This window comes from Erithacus rubecula (genome assembly GCF_903797595.1).
Source record: "Erithacus rubecula genome assembly, chromosome: 6".
NCBI classification, from domain to species: domain Eukaryota; kingdom Metazoa; phylum Chordata; class Aves; order Passeriformes; family Muscicapidae; genus Erithacus; species Erithacus rubecula.
This window is the reverse complement of record NC_136688.1, coordinates 34,095,899-34,115,917: the sequence shown is the minus strand read 5'-3', so window position 1 is coordinate 34,115,917 and position 20,019 is coordinate 34,095,899. Positions and strand designations below refer to the sequence as shown.

At 34.7% G+C, this 20,019-nt stretch overlaps 1 protein-coding gene across 2 annotated transcripts in view; it reads left to right on the top strand.

Moving 5' to 3' along the window:
- PRKD1 (protein kinase D1) overlaps nt 1-20,019 on the top strand; it is a 114,361-nt gene that overhangs the window by 48,602 nt on the left and 45,740 nt on the right. For both annotated transcript variants that reach the window (XM_079308691.1, XM_079308690.1), the window contains exon 2: nt 9,654-9,792. In XM_079308691.1, coding sequence (XP_079164817.1) covers nt 9,654-9,792 — 139 coding nt within the window. The remainder of the gene's footprint in view (nt 1-9,653; nt 9,793-20,019) is intronic.

The window sequence follows — 20,019 nt, the reverse complement described above, 5'->3', positions numbered from 1 at the left end:
AATAGAGTCCCTTTTACCTCAGAGCACTTTGTATTCCCTGTTATGCCTGAAATAATATTTTGTAAAGTCTGAATCTCTGTTGCTGTTAAGCTATGCTTGCATTTTCCTCACTACATAACCAAGTTATCTAATTCTGCCATAAGCCAAGGTAGTTAAATAGTAATACTGTCCTTCATGTTGTCATTTGCTCTATTAATTTGAGAAGCCTACGGCTCTGTGTCTCTTTATCGAGAGCAGCAAGTAAGTTTTTTTAATCTTGATTACTCCAGAACCCAACCACTGACATTACAGCTATTTCAGTTTTGCTTTTTTGGACCTGAACAATATGTGTGTAGCTTTTGTGAGTCCTCTTCAGCATCCATTTCAGCTGATGCTAGAGTACAAAGTGTCTAAGCATTAATATTCAATAATATCTTTTTCCCAAATGGAAAAGTGATTGATAAATCTTTGTGGGTGGTAGAATCGTTAAAGTTCTTTTTGTTCCTAAAGTATTAGCAAAACTTTTAGTGTGCTTTAAGTATGCTGACGGTGATATTTCCACATTACTTTGGGCTTCTTCCTTGGTTTTCTACAACTCTAGCCTTTTTGGTTAAATCTGTGCTATCAAGTTTCTGTTTTGAATATTGTGATTCTATATGTAGGGGGGACATACTCTTAAGGCTCCTTTTTGTAATTTCTGTGTTTATTGCAGTATTTTTGAAAGCAAAACAAAAAAAATATGTTCTTAAGGTTTATTCATATATTTATCTTTAAATTGTTTTCTTCATTTTTTGTGTTTCTAGATTCCCAGAAGGCTTAGGCATATGTTTAATCTTTATGCCTCTTTGTGCTGTGTGTTCCTGCAGTGAATACCTGCAATTAAAGGAAACACTGGATGCAAATGGTCCCATTACAGAGACAGAAAACAGAAACTTTGTTGTTTTCTGCTTGTGATCCCATTCTCCTTTCTGTGGTTTCCATTTCTTTATTGACAGTGTCCTAGTATCATTCAAAAAGTTGTGCACTCCACCTTTGAAACTTTTAAGGTAGGAAGGCTTGAAACACAAATGGCCTCTTCCAAGTGATTCTCTAGAAGCCTATATGTAGATTCTGTTTATTATATAAAAGCTGCCATTTTTTGTCATGTTAAAAAAGAAAAATCATGTTGTTTTCCAATCCCTAAACAGGTGTTTGGCAAGGGAAATCCTTTTGGGTGTTGTAGACAATGAAACTCAAACTTCCTATGACATGGTTTACTCAGAACTACAAAACAATGCTAAATCTGCATAAAACAATAATTTAAAGGCACTTTTGCCCTGATGTTTTTCTTATGTGTAGCTCTTATGGACAGCTTTCTCTTAGTGTTTTGGAATGGGGAATTAGTGTGCATAACATGGCATTATGAGTTGTTTATTTTAAGTTAGTCATCTGATACCCAATACAGACTAAGTTCTAGACTGGTGTGCTCATGCTAAATTGGAGTCCAACATGAGTGCCCTCAGTCTTTTCTTCTGCTAGAATGCCTTCCTGATTGTATTCCTTACAGAATGAGGGAGCCCAGTAATCCTCTTACTTGGTGGTGTCACTTTATCTTTTATTAATAATGATCCTAGTTATTAATAAATGGAAGTAAAACTGAGAACTGAGTAGCAAACTAATTAGTAGTACTAAAAATGGAACCAGTATGATGGTTAAGCATCACATTCAGTATGAGAGAGCCCTTTACAAGTATTTTTCAAATTACTCTTAGTATATTTCCTGAAATACAGAATTAATATTGGGAGTGGATGAAAGAGTAAATAATTTTCAGATTCTCTCTTAATATTTTACTTAAAATGTGAGGGAATTCTGCTTTTTCAGGAGTAAACCATATACTCTTACCTTCATTAGATCTTGGAGATCTCTTACTTCATAAACAGAAGCTTTGACTGCATGTAAGCAGTTCGTGTTGTGCAACCTGTAAAAGGATCAAAGACACTTGTTCTACATCTGTGTAGTCTATCAGTGAGGTATGTGACTGGTACTGAGTCTCCTGAATTGATGTGATGCATCAATGATGCTGAAATGCATCTGATGGTGGACTCTCACAGAAATGGGGCTTTGGGCTTTGTTTTGGTTTGTTTTTGTTGTTTTATTAATAATGTATGGAATTGGCTCTTAAATTTGTTTTCTTTCACCTTTTATAAAGTAGGAATCTGTTTTCCTAGACGTAGTATATAGCATACAACTAGTAGTCTTACAGCTTCAGCAGCAGTCAGTACTTGTGAGCAAGGGGCTCTTTAGATGTTTTTACATTAAAGGAACTAGAAAAAAACTCTTGATTTTGTTAGTGATTCATCATCCTTTTTCTGCCTGATTGTTGAAGGGCATGAAAGTTGCTGCTCCATTTCTCAACCTCCTCGGTGAGAAATGCAATCTGTTCATGAAGTATCTACATAAATGGATGCCTGTCAACAATCTGGCACTTGCTGTCACGTTCTTCTCCTAAACGTTTCACAGGAAGCTCCATAATTCTGCACTGGGGTGGACAGTGTTGAGCTGCACAGAGAACATGTACAGGAGCTGTGGGAGCCTTTCTGCTGAGGTCCCCCTGTTGTCTTTGAGAAATGTGACATTAATCAATGTAGTTCTCAAACTCTCAGCATGAAGCAACTGAGAGGACAGGAACTCTAAGTGGTTTCCCTCAGTGCTTCTGCCCATGAAAATTTTCAGTTCAATAATGCAGTATATGCAGATGTGGTAGTTGTGATAATACTTTTGGCACCAACAGGTGCAAAGACAAGTTGATATTCTGAGTCTCATTGCAGTTGAATTACTATTACTTCTCTAAATGTTTCTGTTGAATTAACCTCTTAATCTACATGATAGAGCAGTCAGCTGTACAGGTGTGATTTGACTGGCATGGCATATTAACTTTTAGAATTTTTATGTGACAAAATGGAATGTTTTCTCTCTTTCTCAATTATTGAACTTATTCTTCCTTTGCAGTTTCTTAACTCTGCATTGTCTTCATTGCATTGGAAGTTGTAATAGAATATTTACAAAATGATGAGGAAATAATAATAAAAAAAATTAGTCTTAGAGAGAACACATTATATTTGAAAGAGGCTACAAAGGCTATTTTAAATTAAGGTAGTCTTTGTATGGTATTAATAAAAATCAACTTCCAACACAAAATCAACATATTTTTGCTAGCCCATTGCATGTTGTGATTCAGAATAAGATACGTCCATAGAGATTTCACTGAAAAATAAATGCAGTAATTTTAATGGAAATGGAGATAGAACAAAGTGTTACACTATCATGAAATACAAATACAACTAATTATGCTATAGTCCTCTTTGTTTGAGAGAAAAATGTTATTATTTAGATTTTTCATGTTCATTTCATGTCCAGTTGCTGTGGTTGATTGACCCCAGCCAACAGCCACTTGTCAGACACAATTCAGGAACAGTGAGAGAAGACTCAGGTCTGGTTGCCCTGAACTGGGAGTTTTTAAAATCCATGCAGTTCTCTGCATGGAAGTAGCATGAGTGATGTAGTCTATATTCAGTATTTTTGGTGGCAAGCAATTCAAGTGACACAAGGCAAATGACATACAGTGCTGGGAAGCATAGGTAGCAAGAGAATCTGTTTGTTTGGAGAAATACAAAGGAAACATCTCCTACCCTGAATGGCCACAGGAAACAACCCTAAAAAAAAGACTGATGAATAGGTTGTTCAGAGTTCGGGCTCTCTCCAAAAAAAGCCATATTTCTATGTTTCACCATGGCCATACTTTTTGTTTTTCATGGATAGCTCTGTGAAGGAGCTCAGCCATGTTTTAACTCTGTGGATCTTCATTGTTCCACAGCCAATGTGGACAGCATACTCTGTTCCTGATCTAAGAGAGATGAAGGAATCTGATTTCTGCAGCAGATCACTGCTGCAAACAGAGATAGCAAAACATTTATATGTAAGTATTTGTTATCTAAAATATTGCTTACATCAAAAGCAGTCAATAAAAAGTTTGGTGCTTTCTGATGGCTCATTTGGAAGCTGCTTACTGACTGCTATTCTGCAGGTAACAAGTCCTCTATGTATATGCATCAAGTATTGTAGTAAAAATGTAAAAGGAATAGTGAATACTATAATACAAAATAAGGAATGATGCTACCCACAGTAAAGCGTTAAGAAGCTTAACTGATGTTAGGAATGTACGAAATGGTGATAGTTCTCTGAGGTTTTATCTAAAAATATATTTATAAATAAACTGAAATGAGAATACAGGCTCAAGCATTGGCCCAAAAACACATAAACTTTTCAGTTGTTTAATTGAATGCTTCCTGAGACAGTTTGAACTGTGCCAAATCACATTCTTTCAGATGATGCCCAGACATTGGGTCCTAGCATGTTTAAAATAAGGAGTGTCAATGTCATCTCCTTGCCTCCGGGGAAAGAGGTCATCAGTGTGGCAGTGAGCCATTTCAGTGCCACTTATCTGTGGATCCAGAGAATGGTTTCTGGCTGGTTTAGAGTGTATATTCTCAGTAACTTGTCTGTTTCACTTAGCAGTTAGATTGGAAGCAAGTTGCTAATACCTATTTTAGGAATTCAAAGGCAAAAAGGGAGCAAAGACCTCTACTGCTGTCGCCATTCACCACTTTAACCCTTGTAAATCTGGCTCTTGGCTATCCTCAAGGGTCATGAGACAGTCAAGGTCTTCCCAGTGTCTCTCTTTTATGTGTATTTTCCTTGCTCTGGTCATCTATTCCTTGCCTTTCAAGATTTCTTTAGTTGCCACTTTAGCTTTCCAAATCAAGATATTCATTCATCTATTATTTGTCTGTTTTCCTGAACCTGTGAGATGTGGCTTTGACCTGAGTCTGACCTGGGTTTTACTGCAACATTGGCAGCATCAAGGTTATTGGTTCTACTCCTTATATTTTCTGACCCTTTTCCTTCTTGTGTATCTGAAGACTGGTTCCCTGGGAAAAATAAAAAAGAAGGAAAGATAGGAAAGGAAATAATTTGTTGCCTATCTTTGCTGTTTGTATGCCTGGAATGTGCAAATGCAGTTACTGGAAAGGTCTAGGGCGAGTCACCATTTCTGAGATGTCTTAGGCACAGATTGTGGCATCCTGGATTGAGGTGGAGATGCAGCTGCTGCTGGAGCAAGCTCCACGTCCTGTTTGTACTCAGATACTGCCACATGTGTTCTACATAGCCATAGTGTAAACTCCTGTTTAAACTCCATCATTTGTCTAACTTTGTAGCAGTAACTGTAGTGGTGTTTATAAGAAGACAGTAGAAAGTCTTTGAACACTGCCTAGTGTTTCTGACAACAAAACCATGAAGTCTTGTATTTTCTTTATGCATAAGGTTAATATTTTCATGATAATATTGGTAAAAGGAACCTTTTAAAAATCTCGAGTTTTGCAAGTGAGGTAATAATGACTACTACAACTAAGTGATAATGTAGGCAGTCCTCTTGATGAAACATTGGCTTTTCAGTGTCATGATTTTCCTGTGTTCTGACCTCTTTAGAGAAATTCTGACTTCTAAAATTAAAATGCACTGTTATTTTAAGAACATAAAAGAAAAGTATTTCAGTTTGGTTTATGTGATTGCTTCAGAAGTTTTATACATTTATATCTTCATACTAAAACAGTGGTATTGATGTAAAGCTATTTATTTACTTATTTATTTAGGCACATGTTCTGGTCAGGTCAACAGTCTTGTTTAGGTTAGGTCAAGGTTATTGGTGTTGCAGCCAGTTAAGTCAACAAACATTCAGTGTGACTCAGCTTCTCCACGTGCTGTGAAGACATTGTTTAGCCCACAGCCCTTATGTGTGCTGGATCAATATCTTTGTGCTGTAAAAGACTTCCAGGTTTTATCAAAGTTCTTGTTGCAGGTGCTGTTACGGTAATCACTAAGGACTTGTAAAAACATAACTAATCTGGAAGAAAAAAAAAAAAAACAGTCATCACTAAAAAAGAAAATGAAATTTAATTTTAAGAAAAACTTCAATGATGACTGAAAAAAAAAATAAAAATTCCCATTACTTCCTAGAATAAAGGAACAAAAACTAAACCTTACAGAATATGTTCAAAATATACAATAGTAATATACAAAAAGACAGAAACAAGAAGATGAATTTTTTTCCTTTTCACTCTTAGCAGTGAGAATCCATCTGCCAGTATGCTACAATTTTATTATGTTGAAAGAAGTATTTTTGCAAAATTATCACAGCAACAGACTTTTTTTGACTATTGGACAATATTACTAATTGCAATGAATCATTGCATCATCATTGTTTAGAGTATATGTTTTTCAGTTTTTCCAGGTTAAGTTATTTGAGTGGGAGAAATTTATTTCTCCCGTGGTTTTCATTTGACTATGAAAACTATTAGTATGCTAATCTTTTAAATACATAATTATTAAACCAAACTGGTGAAGAGTTGTCTCACCTTAGAGAGTCTTATCTCTCTTTGAAATTAATTTCCATTCTGAGTTGTGGTTTACCAGAAAAGAAGGATGTGAGTAGGTTGTCCATTCAGATAACTGTGTATATGATTTGTAATTATTAACTTTTGAAAGCTTTGCAATTCCATTTGGAAATACGTTAACATTTAGATATATCAGGTCTTGTAAAGTTTCATTCTCTAATAATAAAACCATTCGATTGTCACAATAAATAGAGTTTTAAATATAACTAATATTTTCTTTTGTTAGCTTGTCTTTGATCCTTGTTTTGAGAACAACTTTTAATAACAGCACTGTTATGGATATACATAGTTCAGCTCATATTTGCATGTGAAGGGACCAATGCCATTGAAATTAGTGACTGATGCAATGGATAGTGGATTAAATGAATTATTGAATACTTGTAATTAGATGTTCTAGTTATTGAAACTTGAGTCTGCCTTTTTTTTTTTTTTTTGGTAGTATTACTTGAAGGCTTTTTAATTGAAAATCCAAAATTTGCATAATCACTTGGCTTTTATATGGTTCTTTGTAAAATATTGTGGTGGATTTTCTTGAGATGTTTACAGTTGCTAAGGGTAAAACCACTTCAGTGCTTGCTTCTGTTTTCTATCTGTTGAGGAGAGATTGGTGCTGAAGGCTCCTTTTACCCTGTATTTTATGGCTGATCTGCTGCCAATGTGCCCACAATCTGGGAAATAACAAATTACTACTTGAGATCCTGATCAGCAGTCTTTTTCATCTGTAAATGTAATTTTATTTTGTATTTCTTCAAAATCTTATGGGTAGCTAATAGTGATGTAATATTTTTAGAGAATGAAAGAAGCATGCAATTTTGGTGTGCTTATTACAGGGGACTTCAATACTAGTGATGGTTCCTCTTGTTACCATAAAAGCTACTACAATATAATATCAGATATATTCTGTATGACTGTTTAGACAGCATTCTTTTTAAATCCTCAGTTTGGAATAAAAGTCTGTTATTTGCCTGTTGCAGTTTCACTTGTTATTAAATTTATCTTTTCACTTATATCTACTCATATTTTGTTCCTCCTTATTAGTGGAAAGAGATTGGTTAAAACAAGGGGAGAAGTCATTTTAGAGTATTTCCCTTTACATTTTCTAAAATCGGGATAAGAGGGTATCTAATAAATAACATCAAGACTTGGGTTTATTTAAAAGTCTTGCTAAATTTTAAATCTGGAACCTAAGATTGCTGGTAAGTGATCATGTTAAAAATCTGATATTTTTATTTCTAAAAAGTGGGAGGTAGGACACATTTGAAATACACTGTGACAGCTAAGCCAGTTATTATGCTGTAAAGGTCATTTATCCAGTTTCACTTGTAAACTAAAGCACCTTTGACTGAACCACACTGAAAGGCCATTAAAGTGATTCATTTTACTACACACTTGGAGAAGGCAAAAAGGTGTTTATGGAGTGCTTTGATGTCTTAATGACCACTGATGACTTGTTAAGCAGCCAGAAATACATCCTGTTTCTGAATCCCATATAAGCAATCTTCCACTCCTGATTCTTACAGATGTACTCTATTTCCTCATTATGGCAATTATAATGAATATTTAACTCTGGTAATTCTGCTTTAAGCAGATTTAATACTGAAACAAGGCCTTCTATTAGTATTGGGGAATTTAGCTCCAGTACCATAGTTTCCCTGTTTTGTCTCATGTTTAGCAGAACTGAATGCTGTTTATGGTGGTGTAATACCAAGCACTGGGGCTTCTTTTTGTTTACTTTGGTCTGTGCATATCAGCATTACTGTTGGCAGCAATAAGCTTAGCTGGGGGGAATTTTTGTCACTGTGGCAACAGTTGGTCCTTATACAATGTTTGCAGAATCACACCATCAAAATGACTGTTTTGATGTGAGGGTAGTGTATCTGGGGAAAATAATTCAAACAGAAGATATTTCTTGTATGTATTTTATAAAAAAATGCTGTGATTGAATCTACTTTTTTCTACTGATTATACCTCATGATGCACATATTTCTATGTACATACATATGTGTATGTGTAATATTGCAAATGCTTTTTTTAGGTAGAAAACGTAGAGCTATTTGAAAAGAGCAAATGGAATGGGAATATAAAGAGAGAGCAAACAGTTTAAATCATAATGAATTTAGAGGGAAGTGCCTGGGGTATTTCTGAAATCCAGTGAAATGAAAAAATCTTGCAGTTTTTGAAAAGGATCAGCAGTTCCCATTTTGAAGAATAATATTTCACTGCTTCTATTAAAGAAAATTCTTAGGAATGCCACCGTGTTTCTGTATAACCTCAAAACATACCAGTTTCTTTCTCTGGCTCTACTTGTCATTGTTTTTTTTTTTTTTTTTTCATTGCATGTTGCCAAAACATGGAGTAGTGCATTGATATAAAATTGAGTGGATTCTTTTGTAACATAGAAAGGGTTTCTTGATTGTGTTTTCAGAACAAAGTCTTAGTTCTTTAGGCTGGGCGAGTAAAAAAAAGTGCTGATTTTTTGCTGCAGAAAACAAAAAAAGGAAAAATGTTACCTCAGAATTTTTAAAAACTGTTTTTAGTTTAAACAAAATTTAATCTCATTTTTAAGCTCAAATTTCTCTTCATTGAAACAAATGATTATGATTAAATTTTGAAATATTGTTTTGAAACATTGTTTTATGTGCCTGTTAACTTCAGTCTCAAAAAATAGATGTTTCATATTGAATTATCATTTAAGCATTGCATCTTAGGCAAAGCTGAAATATATTTCTTTTGTCTTCAAAGCATATTTTAGGCAGACATCTGGGGAGAGATCATAGAAACATGGAGTAATATAATATAGACTAGAAGGGCAGTCTGAAGGACATCTAGTTCAACCACCTGTTCCAGGTCTAATTAAATCATTTTAACTTGTGTGAGGAAAAAGTTACCAGCAGTGGCTGCAAAATACATTTACTTCTACATTTACATTTCCTAGTGGATACCACATTGTTCACAGGAAGAGAAAGGCAAATGAGCTTACTTGCTTGGGAGAAAAAACTTTTTCAGAAAATAGTGGTAAATATTTTCATAGATGAAAAATTACATATCCTATTTGATACCAGTTTGAGAAGTGGTCCAGTCCGCCCTCAAAATCTCATTATGTAATTATTGTGTTTTATAGTTTTGTACTGTACAGTTAGGTGTTGTACAGCATAGTAAATTCTCCTGGGTTTGTATTTGCAGTTTCCCGAATGTGGTTTTTATGGGATGTACGACAAAATCTTGCTCTTCCGCCATGACCCTACCTCTGAAAACATTCTCCAGTTGGTGAAATCAGCTGCAGATATACAAGAAGGAGACCTAGTTGAAGTTGTCTTATCAGGTAACTAAAAAACAATGAAAACTGTCATTCTTTTGCAAATGAAAATATCCAGAGGGGTTTTCTCCCAGTTTTTGACCCAGCATAGGCGAGAGTCCATACAACCAAAATTTCTTTTTTCTTGATTCCTTTCTCAGATGTATTTTTTACTTTACTTTTTTTTTTTTTTACTTTCCTTTTTACTTTTTTTTTCTCTTGCCCTGTATATTTTTGTAACAACCCCTTTCATCCATATTACTAGTTAAGCAATGGTTAATGTTAATAAGGTTTTTATGTAGAGTGCTATGAAAATGTCCACTAAAAAAAGAGTAATTGCTTTTTCAAAGCCCTGCATAACTATACTTGCCAATACTGCTCTCTTTACATGATTTATTTTTTTAAATTATGAGAGGAAAGGGAGAGCACAATTATGTGACTTAAATAGATAGAGGCCATCTGAGGGTATCCTTAGGTGTCAATAGGACTTGTCAAAAGCACTGATGTAAGAAGATATGACTAGGAATGGTGCAGAGTTTGCATGGGTGTGCAGTAGAGTGAATGCTGGAACCATAAAGATGTAAAGGTGTTATTTGGCAAGTAAAACTTGGAAGATGGTTGAAAGACTGAATTTTGCAGTTGGAACATGTAGTTAGAGCATCTGGAAAGATGCTTAAAAGTACAGAGACATGTATGCCATATGAAAGTAAAAATTGCAACTGTAGAACAGTGTAGGATTAGTAAAGAGAAAGGCCAAGTCCTAATGGATGCAGAAAAGAGTGGAAGTAAGAATTAGGTCACATAATGTTAGCCAGCTGAGCTTTTAAACATAGTCTTCTTCTTAAGGACCCTATTCCATATTCTTTGATTAGAACAGGAAAAAGCAAAATGAGGAATAATGCATGTTATTCCTGCAAGTCATCCTTCATCTTTTCCATATCAGGAAACAAGTTTTTCACTTTCAAAAAGATACCAAGTAATCTGAACTTAATATTTCTCACATAATCAGTCCACATCAGTAATTGTGATGAAGTGAAAAAAGTTACCAAGGACTTCAGTGCTTTATTTGGTATATTGTTTATATGCTTTTGAAGTGTAGATCACTACCATGCAGTTTGTCAAAATTAGGCAAGTAGCTTTTTAAATCTTTAGGAGCAAAGGACAGCAAATGAAACTTCTAATGTGTCGTGGCCTTACTGATGGCACCTGATGAAAACCTTCAGTTAGATTCCTCAAATTAAACATGTTTCCTCAATAAACACCTGAAAGTGTTTTAGTGTCCTTCCCAAATGATCTTAAACTAAGTGCAGCAGTTCATTTTTGCAGACAATTCCTGTACCATGTAAAGGGAGGCAACACTGAAAATGAGAAAGAAGTGTACAGACAATCTGTAATGTTTAGGGAATTATTCAAACTAATGCGGGCTGTTTTTTATTGAAAAATATTCAGGAACAGTTTAAAATTATTATGGATTTTGGCAATAGTGCATGCCAAGTAGCTGTAGATGGGTTATCTCCTTTTTAATTAAAGGATTAAGTCTATCTAAATACAGGGCCATAAGAAGGGTTTTTCAGGATGTTATTAATATGCGTTGAAAATTTATTCTGAAGGGATTTAAAAAAAACCTGGAAAGAGAAGAGATTGGCCTTCAGCACTACAGTATGATATTGAGCTCTTGAGTGGTGGAAGGACAAATGAAATACAGTATGTGTTCAGATGCATATGTTGAATTGATTGAAGTGTTTTATTTCTAGCCTTATTATAAAGAACTAAACAGAATATACATTCTAAAGTTTTGTAAATTCAGGGTGTATTATAGTAATTGTTTTTGAATGTCTTGTCCAAAAGAGGCAGTAGAACACATTGTTACTGCAATGGCTTTGCTACTGAAAACTCCTTGTGCTTTGGGTCAGCATCCCCTGAGGCACTGATCTCTGATGGCAAAAGCTGTCCTGATCAACTGCATTCATTTTTTATTGCTCAAGTCAATACAGGGTCAGAGGAGAGAAAGCTGAACTGTCAGTCCTTGTATGCAGGGTTATACAATCAGTAGTATGCATTTTCTATTTTTCATTGTGGTTTACTTAAAACTGTATTTAAAAGCTGGACGACCCATGTTTTTTTGTATTTTTTCCTACTGAACTTGTGTTCTTGGCACTTTAAGAATTAGTAAATATGATTGTTTTCTGGTTTAGAGCTTATATTACAAGTTCTTGAAAGCGCTGAAAATTATCTACAGAAACCTACAAGTGGGAGGTGTTGATTACTGTAGCTGAAGCACCTTAGTCTGTTTTAGTAAAGAAAATTGTACCTGCAGTATAATTGAACACAGAATATGACTAAAACAATTTGTGTTAGAGCAAAACATTTCTGGTGAAACACAAGGCATGTACTCAGCTCATATTGCAGCACCTGCTGTGCTTTTGTATTCCTAATGAACTTTATTGTTTACATTTTGCATAGGTGCAATACAACATAGTATTTTAATGGTCTGCAAGAATCATGCAATGTGCTGAGCAAATGTTGTGTGTGTGTCTGTCTGCAGAGGAGATAAGCACAGGCTGCAGCAGTCAGCCAGATGAACTGTGGTTCAGTGCCAGTATAGATCTGGCATTTTGGAACTGAAAGGTCAAGCATTATTGTAAGAGTGGAAGCAAAAGTGTATGATGAATGTATGAGATTTGGTTAGCTGCACATTAGAAGAGGAAAAGGGAACTTTTATTATGAATGTAGGAGTCCTAATAAATATGAGTTTAGTTTTAGTTCTCTTGTTTTCTTCCTTTAAGTATTTTTTAAAATATCTGATTGAACACTTTATTTATGGGATTCTGATAGTGTTTATATAGGAGTATGGGAACACTTGAGAAATGTATTTGAAGCAGAAATTTGTATGTTGAATAAATTTGGTTTATTAGGCTGCACTCCTAGGCATTCTTTGAACAGTATCACTAATACCCTTCTGGCAGTAACATACAACTCACCATGTTTCTGTTTTCTTAGCTGTATATTTTCTATTTAATTTTTTCTTCAAAATATTAGAAGGTTCATCTTGTCTTCAGATGGACAAAGGAGGAAAATTCTTTACTAGTTCTGTGGAAGTCCCTGCTAATGTGTTCATTGAATCCAACATATTCTTAGTTCTATTGCATTTCATACTGAAAAGGATCTGAATCTTTGGAGAAAGGATTTTTATCAAAGTATATTTATAGGAAGGCTTCCTTTTATTAGAATACCATTAAAAAATAGTAGGCAGGCCAAAATCAGGAAGCAAGGTACAGAAATTGGAGTGAAAGTTAGTCAAAGATAGCTGGAAATGAGTAGTCAGTCATCCATAAATACTGAAAGGAATAGTAACCAGAAGTTAGATCTTTTTAGATCTCTCTCTCTCTCTCTCTCTCTCTCTAAAATTTAATCTTAATTTAGTCTTAAGGTTTGCTCAAGAAAAGAAGCATATTTTTGTAAAGTGGGTTTAAGATAAAAAATGACCTTCAATCTTAATGGGATTAATTAGTATTTCCTGAAATTTTCAACTGAACCTCTGAAAAGTTAACTTTCATGTTCCACTCATGAAATATAGGTTGCAAACATTAATTACCAAAATAGCATAATGTAAAAATTACAATAAATTTGAACAGGATTTAAATTTATTTTTGTTGTGATAAACTCTCTTCTTTAAGTTAACTCATAGGTTTTTGGAGATCTTCAGTGTTGTTTTGACTAGCTCATAAAAATAATTTATTTCAACTGCAATTTGTTGATGCCAATGAATGATATTAATGATAGGTGCTGTCCTTCATACCCTTTCTTTGCAGAGATGTTAAATAGTTAACGAGTTTTTACTTTAGGTTGTTACATGAGATCTGGAAAGTAGATGAGTTCTCTGCTTTCTGAAATGAATCATGTGTTGAAGGTATTATTTAAAGCTGTCTCTAGATGCAATTGCCATCCTTCATCTGTGTATCTGTGACTTTTTCCAGAATAACTCTATTTGTTTTTCTTCCCTTAAATGGAGACATTGATTCTATAGAAAAAGCTGACAGATGAGAATTGCTGTGATTTTGTACATCTGTATTCTCTTTCTGAGTTCTGTTTTTTTGAGGACTTCAAGGAAACAATTACTTGAGATGTCTTTAGACTTGTTTTTGTCAGCATTGTTTGTCTTCTGTATCTTGTTCATGAAGTTTATTAAGAACTGCTGTGTAAATTTGCCAAGTCTATTCATGATATATAGGGAAAAAGATTGCTTATTTATAGGTTTAATTTGGTTGGTTTAGAAAAACAGGTTTGAAAAATTGGTTTAGAAAAATTCTGCCTTGTTTTTGCTGGGCAAAGTTACATTGAGATGCAAGAGGTTTTTGTCTGCTGCTGGAAAGCAGACTGTGAAATGTTAGCATCTTGTGTGAATTAGTGGAATGTACTTCATCTGCTTGCTGTGAGCAGTTGTGCTCAACTTGGCAGGATTCCTGAAGCAGAAAGTCAAATAGCAGCTATTTTACGTTCTCTTGCTGTGCTGATGAGGGCAGGAATTGATCCACTGCTTTTGTTAAGAAGCTGTTTCTGTTGTAATATCACATAGATGGTAGATCACCTGGTTGTTAGATGGGAATCTTTTATTTTGATTCAGTACAGTTTATACTGCCTTTGATAAAATATACTGGGCTGAATAAAACCTGTGGATAGCTATACAATTACAGAAAATGCCATTTATCAACACATAACTGGATTGTAGTGCTAGTTCAACTTGAGATGAAACACTGTGATGTTATATCTCTGAACATAATGTTATAGTACTTATATTGTTGCTCACAGTTTGGGATTTTGCTTTGTGATTGAAGAGCATCCTTCTCTTGGTGCCTTCATGTCTATGTTAACATGCTGCCTTTTGGTGGCTTGAGAAATACAATTTTTTTTTTTCTAACATGAAATCTTTAACAATTATTCTTCCTCTATGTCCTTTAAATTTTCTTTACCTGTCATTTTTCTTATTTCTGTAGAGATAAGGCACATTTGTGATTAAAGTTGATTGATTTTATATCCCTTGCTGTTCATTAGTCTAACATTGTTATTGAGTCATGAATTCAGATAGATGATTGTGTTTGGAGTTCCCAGGACTGAAAGACCCTTTTTCCTTTTTCATTTATGTTTGCCTCATTGTCTTTTTTTCCATGTATAACTATGTTAATTGTTACTTTCTAGACAGTGCCTGTATATGAGAGGTCACTGTTCCACTGTGACCTAATAGATTAAACATCCAGCCTTATATATCTCTAATTGTCTGATTTTTTGAGAGAATACATTTTTTGGTTTGTGTGCTCTTTAATGAAATTGTTAGTTCATTTGAGATTTCACTTAATTTTCCAGATTTAATGCAAACTTTCAGTCCAAGTGCTCATGGAGAAACTATGCTTTCACAAGAGGACAGGGTAAATGCTCAAATGGACAAATAACTGTTTATGACATAGGAAGCAAAGGAAGTGCATGCTGTTTTCACAGTGGAAGCAGGTTACCAGCAAGGTACTTAAGTCTGTGCTGTTAAATACATTCATGAAAGCTTTACTAGTGAGTGTCAGGTGTAGCAACAGAACAGAAAATGGCTTGTAATGTCATTGCCCTTGTGTCATCACCTTTGTCACCTTTGCTTCAGAGAATGCTGAAGTTGCTTTGAGAACTCCTCTTTCAAAGACAGGATTCCAGGCTTAGTAGATTTTTGTCTGATCCAGTAATTCTTATGCTTTTGTATTCCTATCACATGATTTCACTGAAAAGAGACATATTTCATGTCACACCACTTTAACAGGCCTCTCCTCAATAAGTTGTACAGCCAGCTTTCCAAGAAAGGTGATTGAAGCTGATTAGCTGCATTAATTGCAGTTAATGCATTAAAAAATGCCTATCAACTTCCTAAGTGGACCAAATTAAATCTTGATTTTATTTGTGTCTTGTATTTATTTTAAAGTCTCTGGAGTTAAAAAAAAAAACCTTATTCTCCTTAAAGTAATCTTAGTTCAGTGAGGCAATTTTTTTACCTTTCTTGTTAATTTTTTGCTCAGTTTTCTTAATACGATGCAGATCACATTTACCCTTTTAAAAAATATTTTTGGATACTATAATTTTGAGTGAGTTTAATACAATCCACTTAGTAACTTGATATGTTATTCAAGATTTATACTTCAGCAGCCCCCATGTCAGCTGATCCTTTCTCAAAAGACTTGAATGATAAGTGAAATTTGGAGTCTGCAGTAAGTTGTCCAATATTTTGATGGATATTTGTGCACTCATTTAGACTTACAATGCAATACTATCACCTGATTAATATTCAGAATCAATATGGAAGTCCTACAATTAAAAAGGAAAAAGTGCATAATAATAATAGAAACATGTTTTCATCAAAGGATATATCTACTCTGTTTACTGTTTTGCAAATTTATTTACTATTTAGTCTTTCTTTACATCTGTGTATGTATGTGAAGTTTTGGTATAGCTATGAATTATTTCACAGGATGTGTCTTTATTAGCACTTAAGCTTTTCTTAAAGATATAGTGGCAAAGTCCAAATTTCTTTTTGAGCACTTCATGACTGAAAATCTTCAAGCATCTACCTTCAATATGTGTGTTTTTATTTATTTAAAGTTTATATATGTAGCTGAAGTTACAATAATTTTTTCTGTACCCTAATGGGTTGTCTTTTGCACACCCAGGGGTGTGTGCTTCTCACTTTGGAGACCACTGCTGTAGGTTCAATTGAAGTTGCATATTAGGAAAAAAACATAATCTCTTTATGATTTTTTTTTTTTTTTTTAGTATTTGAATAAGAAAATTTTAATTGAATTTTTATCCTTTTCACAGTTCTTAATAATCTGCCAGTTGTTTTTGCTACTAACATAGATTTTAGTTATAAAACTGCCACCATTCAAAGAATTCTCTTTTCCTCACCAGATGCCATCCCCTTTCATCAAATAATTACCTCCCCAGTTTATTCTCACTACTTAAAAATTTAATGGGGAGCAAGCCTTGCTTCAGCTATGCAGAGAGCAGGGCTTTGTTTGGATGATTTGTTTAATAGTTTCTTTGACCAGTGTGTGCTTGATGAAACATTTGTATCAGTGTGTTTGTTAAATGATAGTAGTGGTCTTGGATAAAAGTAGCTATAAATGTTTCAGCACGTTGAAAAATAAACAGTAGCCCACTTGGAATAACTTGCCCATCAGGCAATTTATATGCATGGTCAACCGTGTATTCTACCTTGCTTAGATGTATGTCAGGAAAAAATCTATTGTTTGGGGAATCTTTCTGCTTTATTTAGTCTTTCTGAAGTTGTTTTCTCAATAACTTGGTGCTTCACTAGACTTCAAATTAAATATGGCTTATGTAAAAAAAAGTCTCTTTCAATGTCACTATTGAACTCATTGAATTTATTTCCATTGGCTGACTGCTGGCTTTGATTTTGAAAGAACAAATAGAAATACACAGTCTCATAGTAATTTCCAATAAATTATGTTTTCAGCCCTTTGTGGTAAGATACACATCCTCTTTTAGGAAGTGCTTGAGGTTTGTAGCTAAAAGAGGTCTGAGCACAAACAAGCAAACCTCCTTTCCTTGGGGAATATAATAATTTGAAATGGCAACTGAGGAGAAGGATACTCAGGAACTGCCACAGATAGCAGTCTGCAGGTTTTTATATCTCGATGATAGTGTGACTCAAGCCTGGAGACATTGTCATTCCAGTTGAAATCTGGCTCACTCTGGCTTTTAAAGAGGCCCCAAGAATGTTTCTGTTAAACATAGTTAAGATGTGATTTGTTGCCAAAAAGGTTGGAGAGCTTTCCTGCTTTGTAGGACATGAAGACTCCTATCACCGTAGCTTGGTAGTGCAGAAGGCTATTCTGCAGCAGTTATGTTTGTTTCCTGGTTTTTTGTTTTTTGGTTTGTTTTTTTTGCTTCCTCCTCTTCTTGAGTCCAGTAAACTCTTACTCATTTCCTCTCCAAACAAAACAATTCCAGTCTTTTAATCTCTCCTTATATGTAAGTCTCTTCTATGCCTCTAGTAGGTTTCCTGATCTGTCACAGCTGTTCACAGCAACTGAACACAGAATATCATATCCTAGTGTTAATTTCTAGTTATTTATATGCATGGGTGAAATATTGGGTAAGCATGTTGTGAGTAGAACACTTCTGTTGTCTTCAGTGAGCAACTAAACATTTTGCTTATGTACCTGATCTATCTGGCCAGGCACTGGAAGTGTTTCCATGATGAGTCATTATTGAATTTTTGTAAACAATTTTAAAAAAATCAACCACAATTCAGGACCATAATTAATTTATTTCTTCCAGATTATGTCATCTTGTGCATTTTTTTAGCATTTTTAATTTCTCTTCTCCCTTTTCTAGCATTATTCTATAAAGATTCAAGTTGGGCTGAGAAAACTGAGTGGTTATATACAGTCATGCTCCTGTTCCATATCTCTCATTGTCTCATTTTTGCAGATAGGTAACAGTAGAGTTTGTTAAAAATAATTTAATGTATGCAGTGGTGGTTCCTTCATTCCTTACTAAATTCAACATAAGATTGTACTTTTAATTCTATTATACTTCTGGCCAGTAGCATTTATTCACCATATAACAGAAAAAAATCTTAACCTTTTATGAAACAAACTTGTGGGAATTAAATATGTTTTACAAGTGCTATTAATTCTTTTTGAGCACCTCTTCCTTCTGAATCCTTGGAAAAAAGCTAAGAGGTCATTAAAAAATTTAGAGGAGATAAAAATGTAAAAGACTCACAGCATTTACTTTAAGATACTAAATTAGATCAGTCAGAACATGGAAAAGGAGCAAGAGTTTGTTTTTTTTTTTGATTTGGGGCTGCTCCTTCGTGCTTGTGGTCAGAATCAATTTTGAACACTGCATCAATAGCTGCAGTAAACCTGCAGAGTATTTAATTTTTTTGCTATGCTAAATTGATACCTTGGCAGTGTTTTGTGATTAACAGGGCCTGAAGCTGTGAAGTAAGGTATTGCTGTTTTTTCCACTTGGGTGAAAATGGAATAATTCATCATGTAAGAATAGTGTGAAGGGATTTCAAATGAACTTAAACCTAGTGAGCTATGTAGTTTGTAGGTTTGAAACTGTGTAATCATTCACAAATAAATAGAAGTACATAAAAATTGAACTTTAAAAATTAAGAGTGTACAGATGAATCAAGCACATTGACTCATAAATGTTGATTTTTTATTATTACTCCTTAAAATTCTGAGCTAGCACTGGACAAATGCTTGCAAATGGTTTATTGTCCCCTTCAGTTTATTGCTTAAATCTCATGTCACTGGTGTGACAGTGTAAACAACAGCCCATAGTGAGTCTGGATACTGGGATTTAAGAAGGAAGGAGATGAGAGCTTTACTTGGATGCCTCCCACGCTGGCTCATTTGCTCCCTTCTTACATGTGCCAGCTTCCCACTGCTCTTCCCTCCTCAGGAAGAAGATAGCTGCTGGCCAAGCAAGGCTGGGCACAAAGTCTAGTTTGTTCATGCTGTACCACCACTTGAAGCTACCATCCTTGGGCATCACTGATCAAAATGCATGGAGGTTCTCTGGCCTCCATCTCTCTCTGATCTCTGGGATCTTCCCCTATTTCCAGCATCTTACCTTTATGCAGAGTTTTCACCCTTGCCCTCCCAGCCCTCCTTCCTTCTGACATTACTGTTTCTTTTTGAGGACTTTTCCCTCTGCTTGGCTTTCTGGACACCCAAGCTCATGTTTCCAAATTAAACTGTCCAGGAGCAGCAGCATGACATGTTATCAGCCTCGTGGCAGCGGATTCAGTTTCCTGTATCTCTGTCACTGGAGGATTGAAGACATGCAGCTTTTGATTAGTCTGGATAGTATGAAGACATTGCAGCTAGCCTGTACCAGTTGCATTTAGCAACTAGCAGGCTTCTGCTCAAGAGTATCAAATGCAGTTCTGAAAATGTATTTCTTCCTCTGTCCCTACCTCCTACCTGAATGTCAATTTAGCATTCCTAATTAGAACTGGTTTTGCCTAAAGCATTGGGATAAAACAGTAATGTGTAAATAAAACAAAATTTATTATATTAGAAGGATTTTCTCTGTATATCAAATTTAGAGTGCAAAAATACTCACATTTAATATCCAGAAAGCTTATTGGATCCAAATTTTCCATATCAAAGTTTCCCTACTTCAAAGCAGAACAAATAAACAGGATGATTATAAATGTGCACATGTATAGATTTTAGG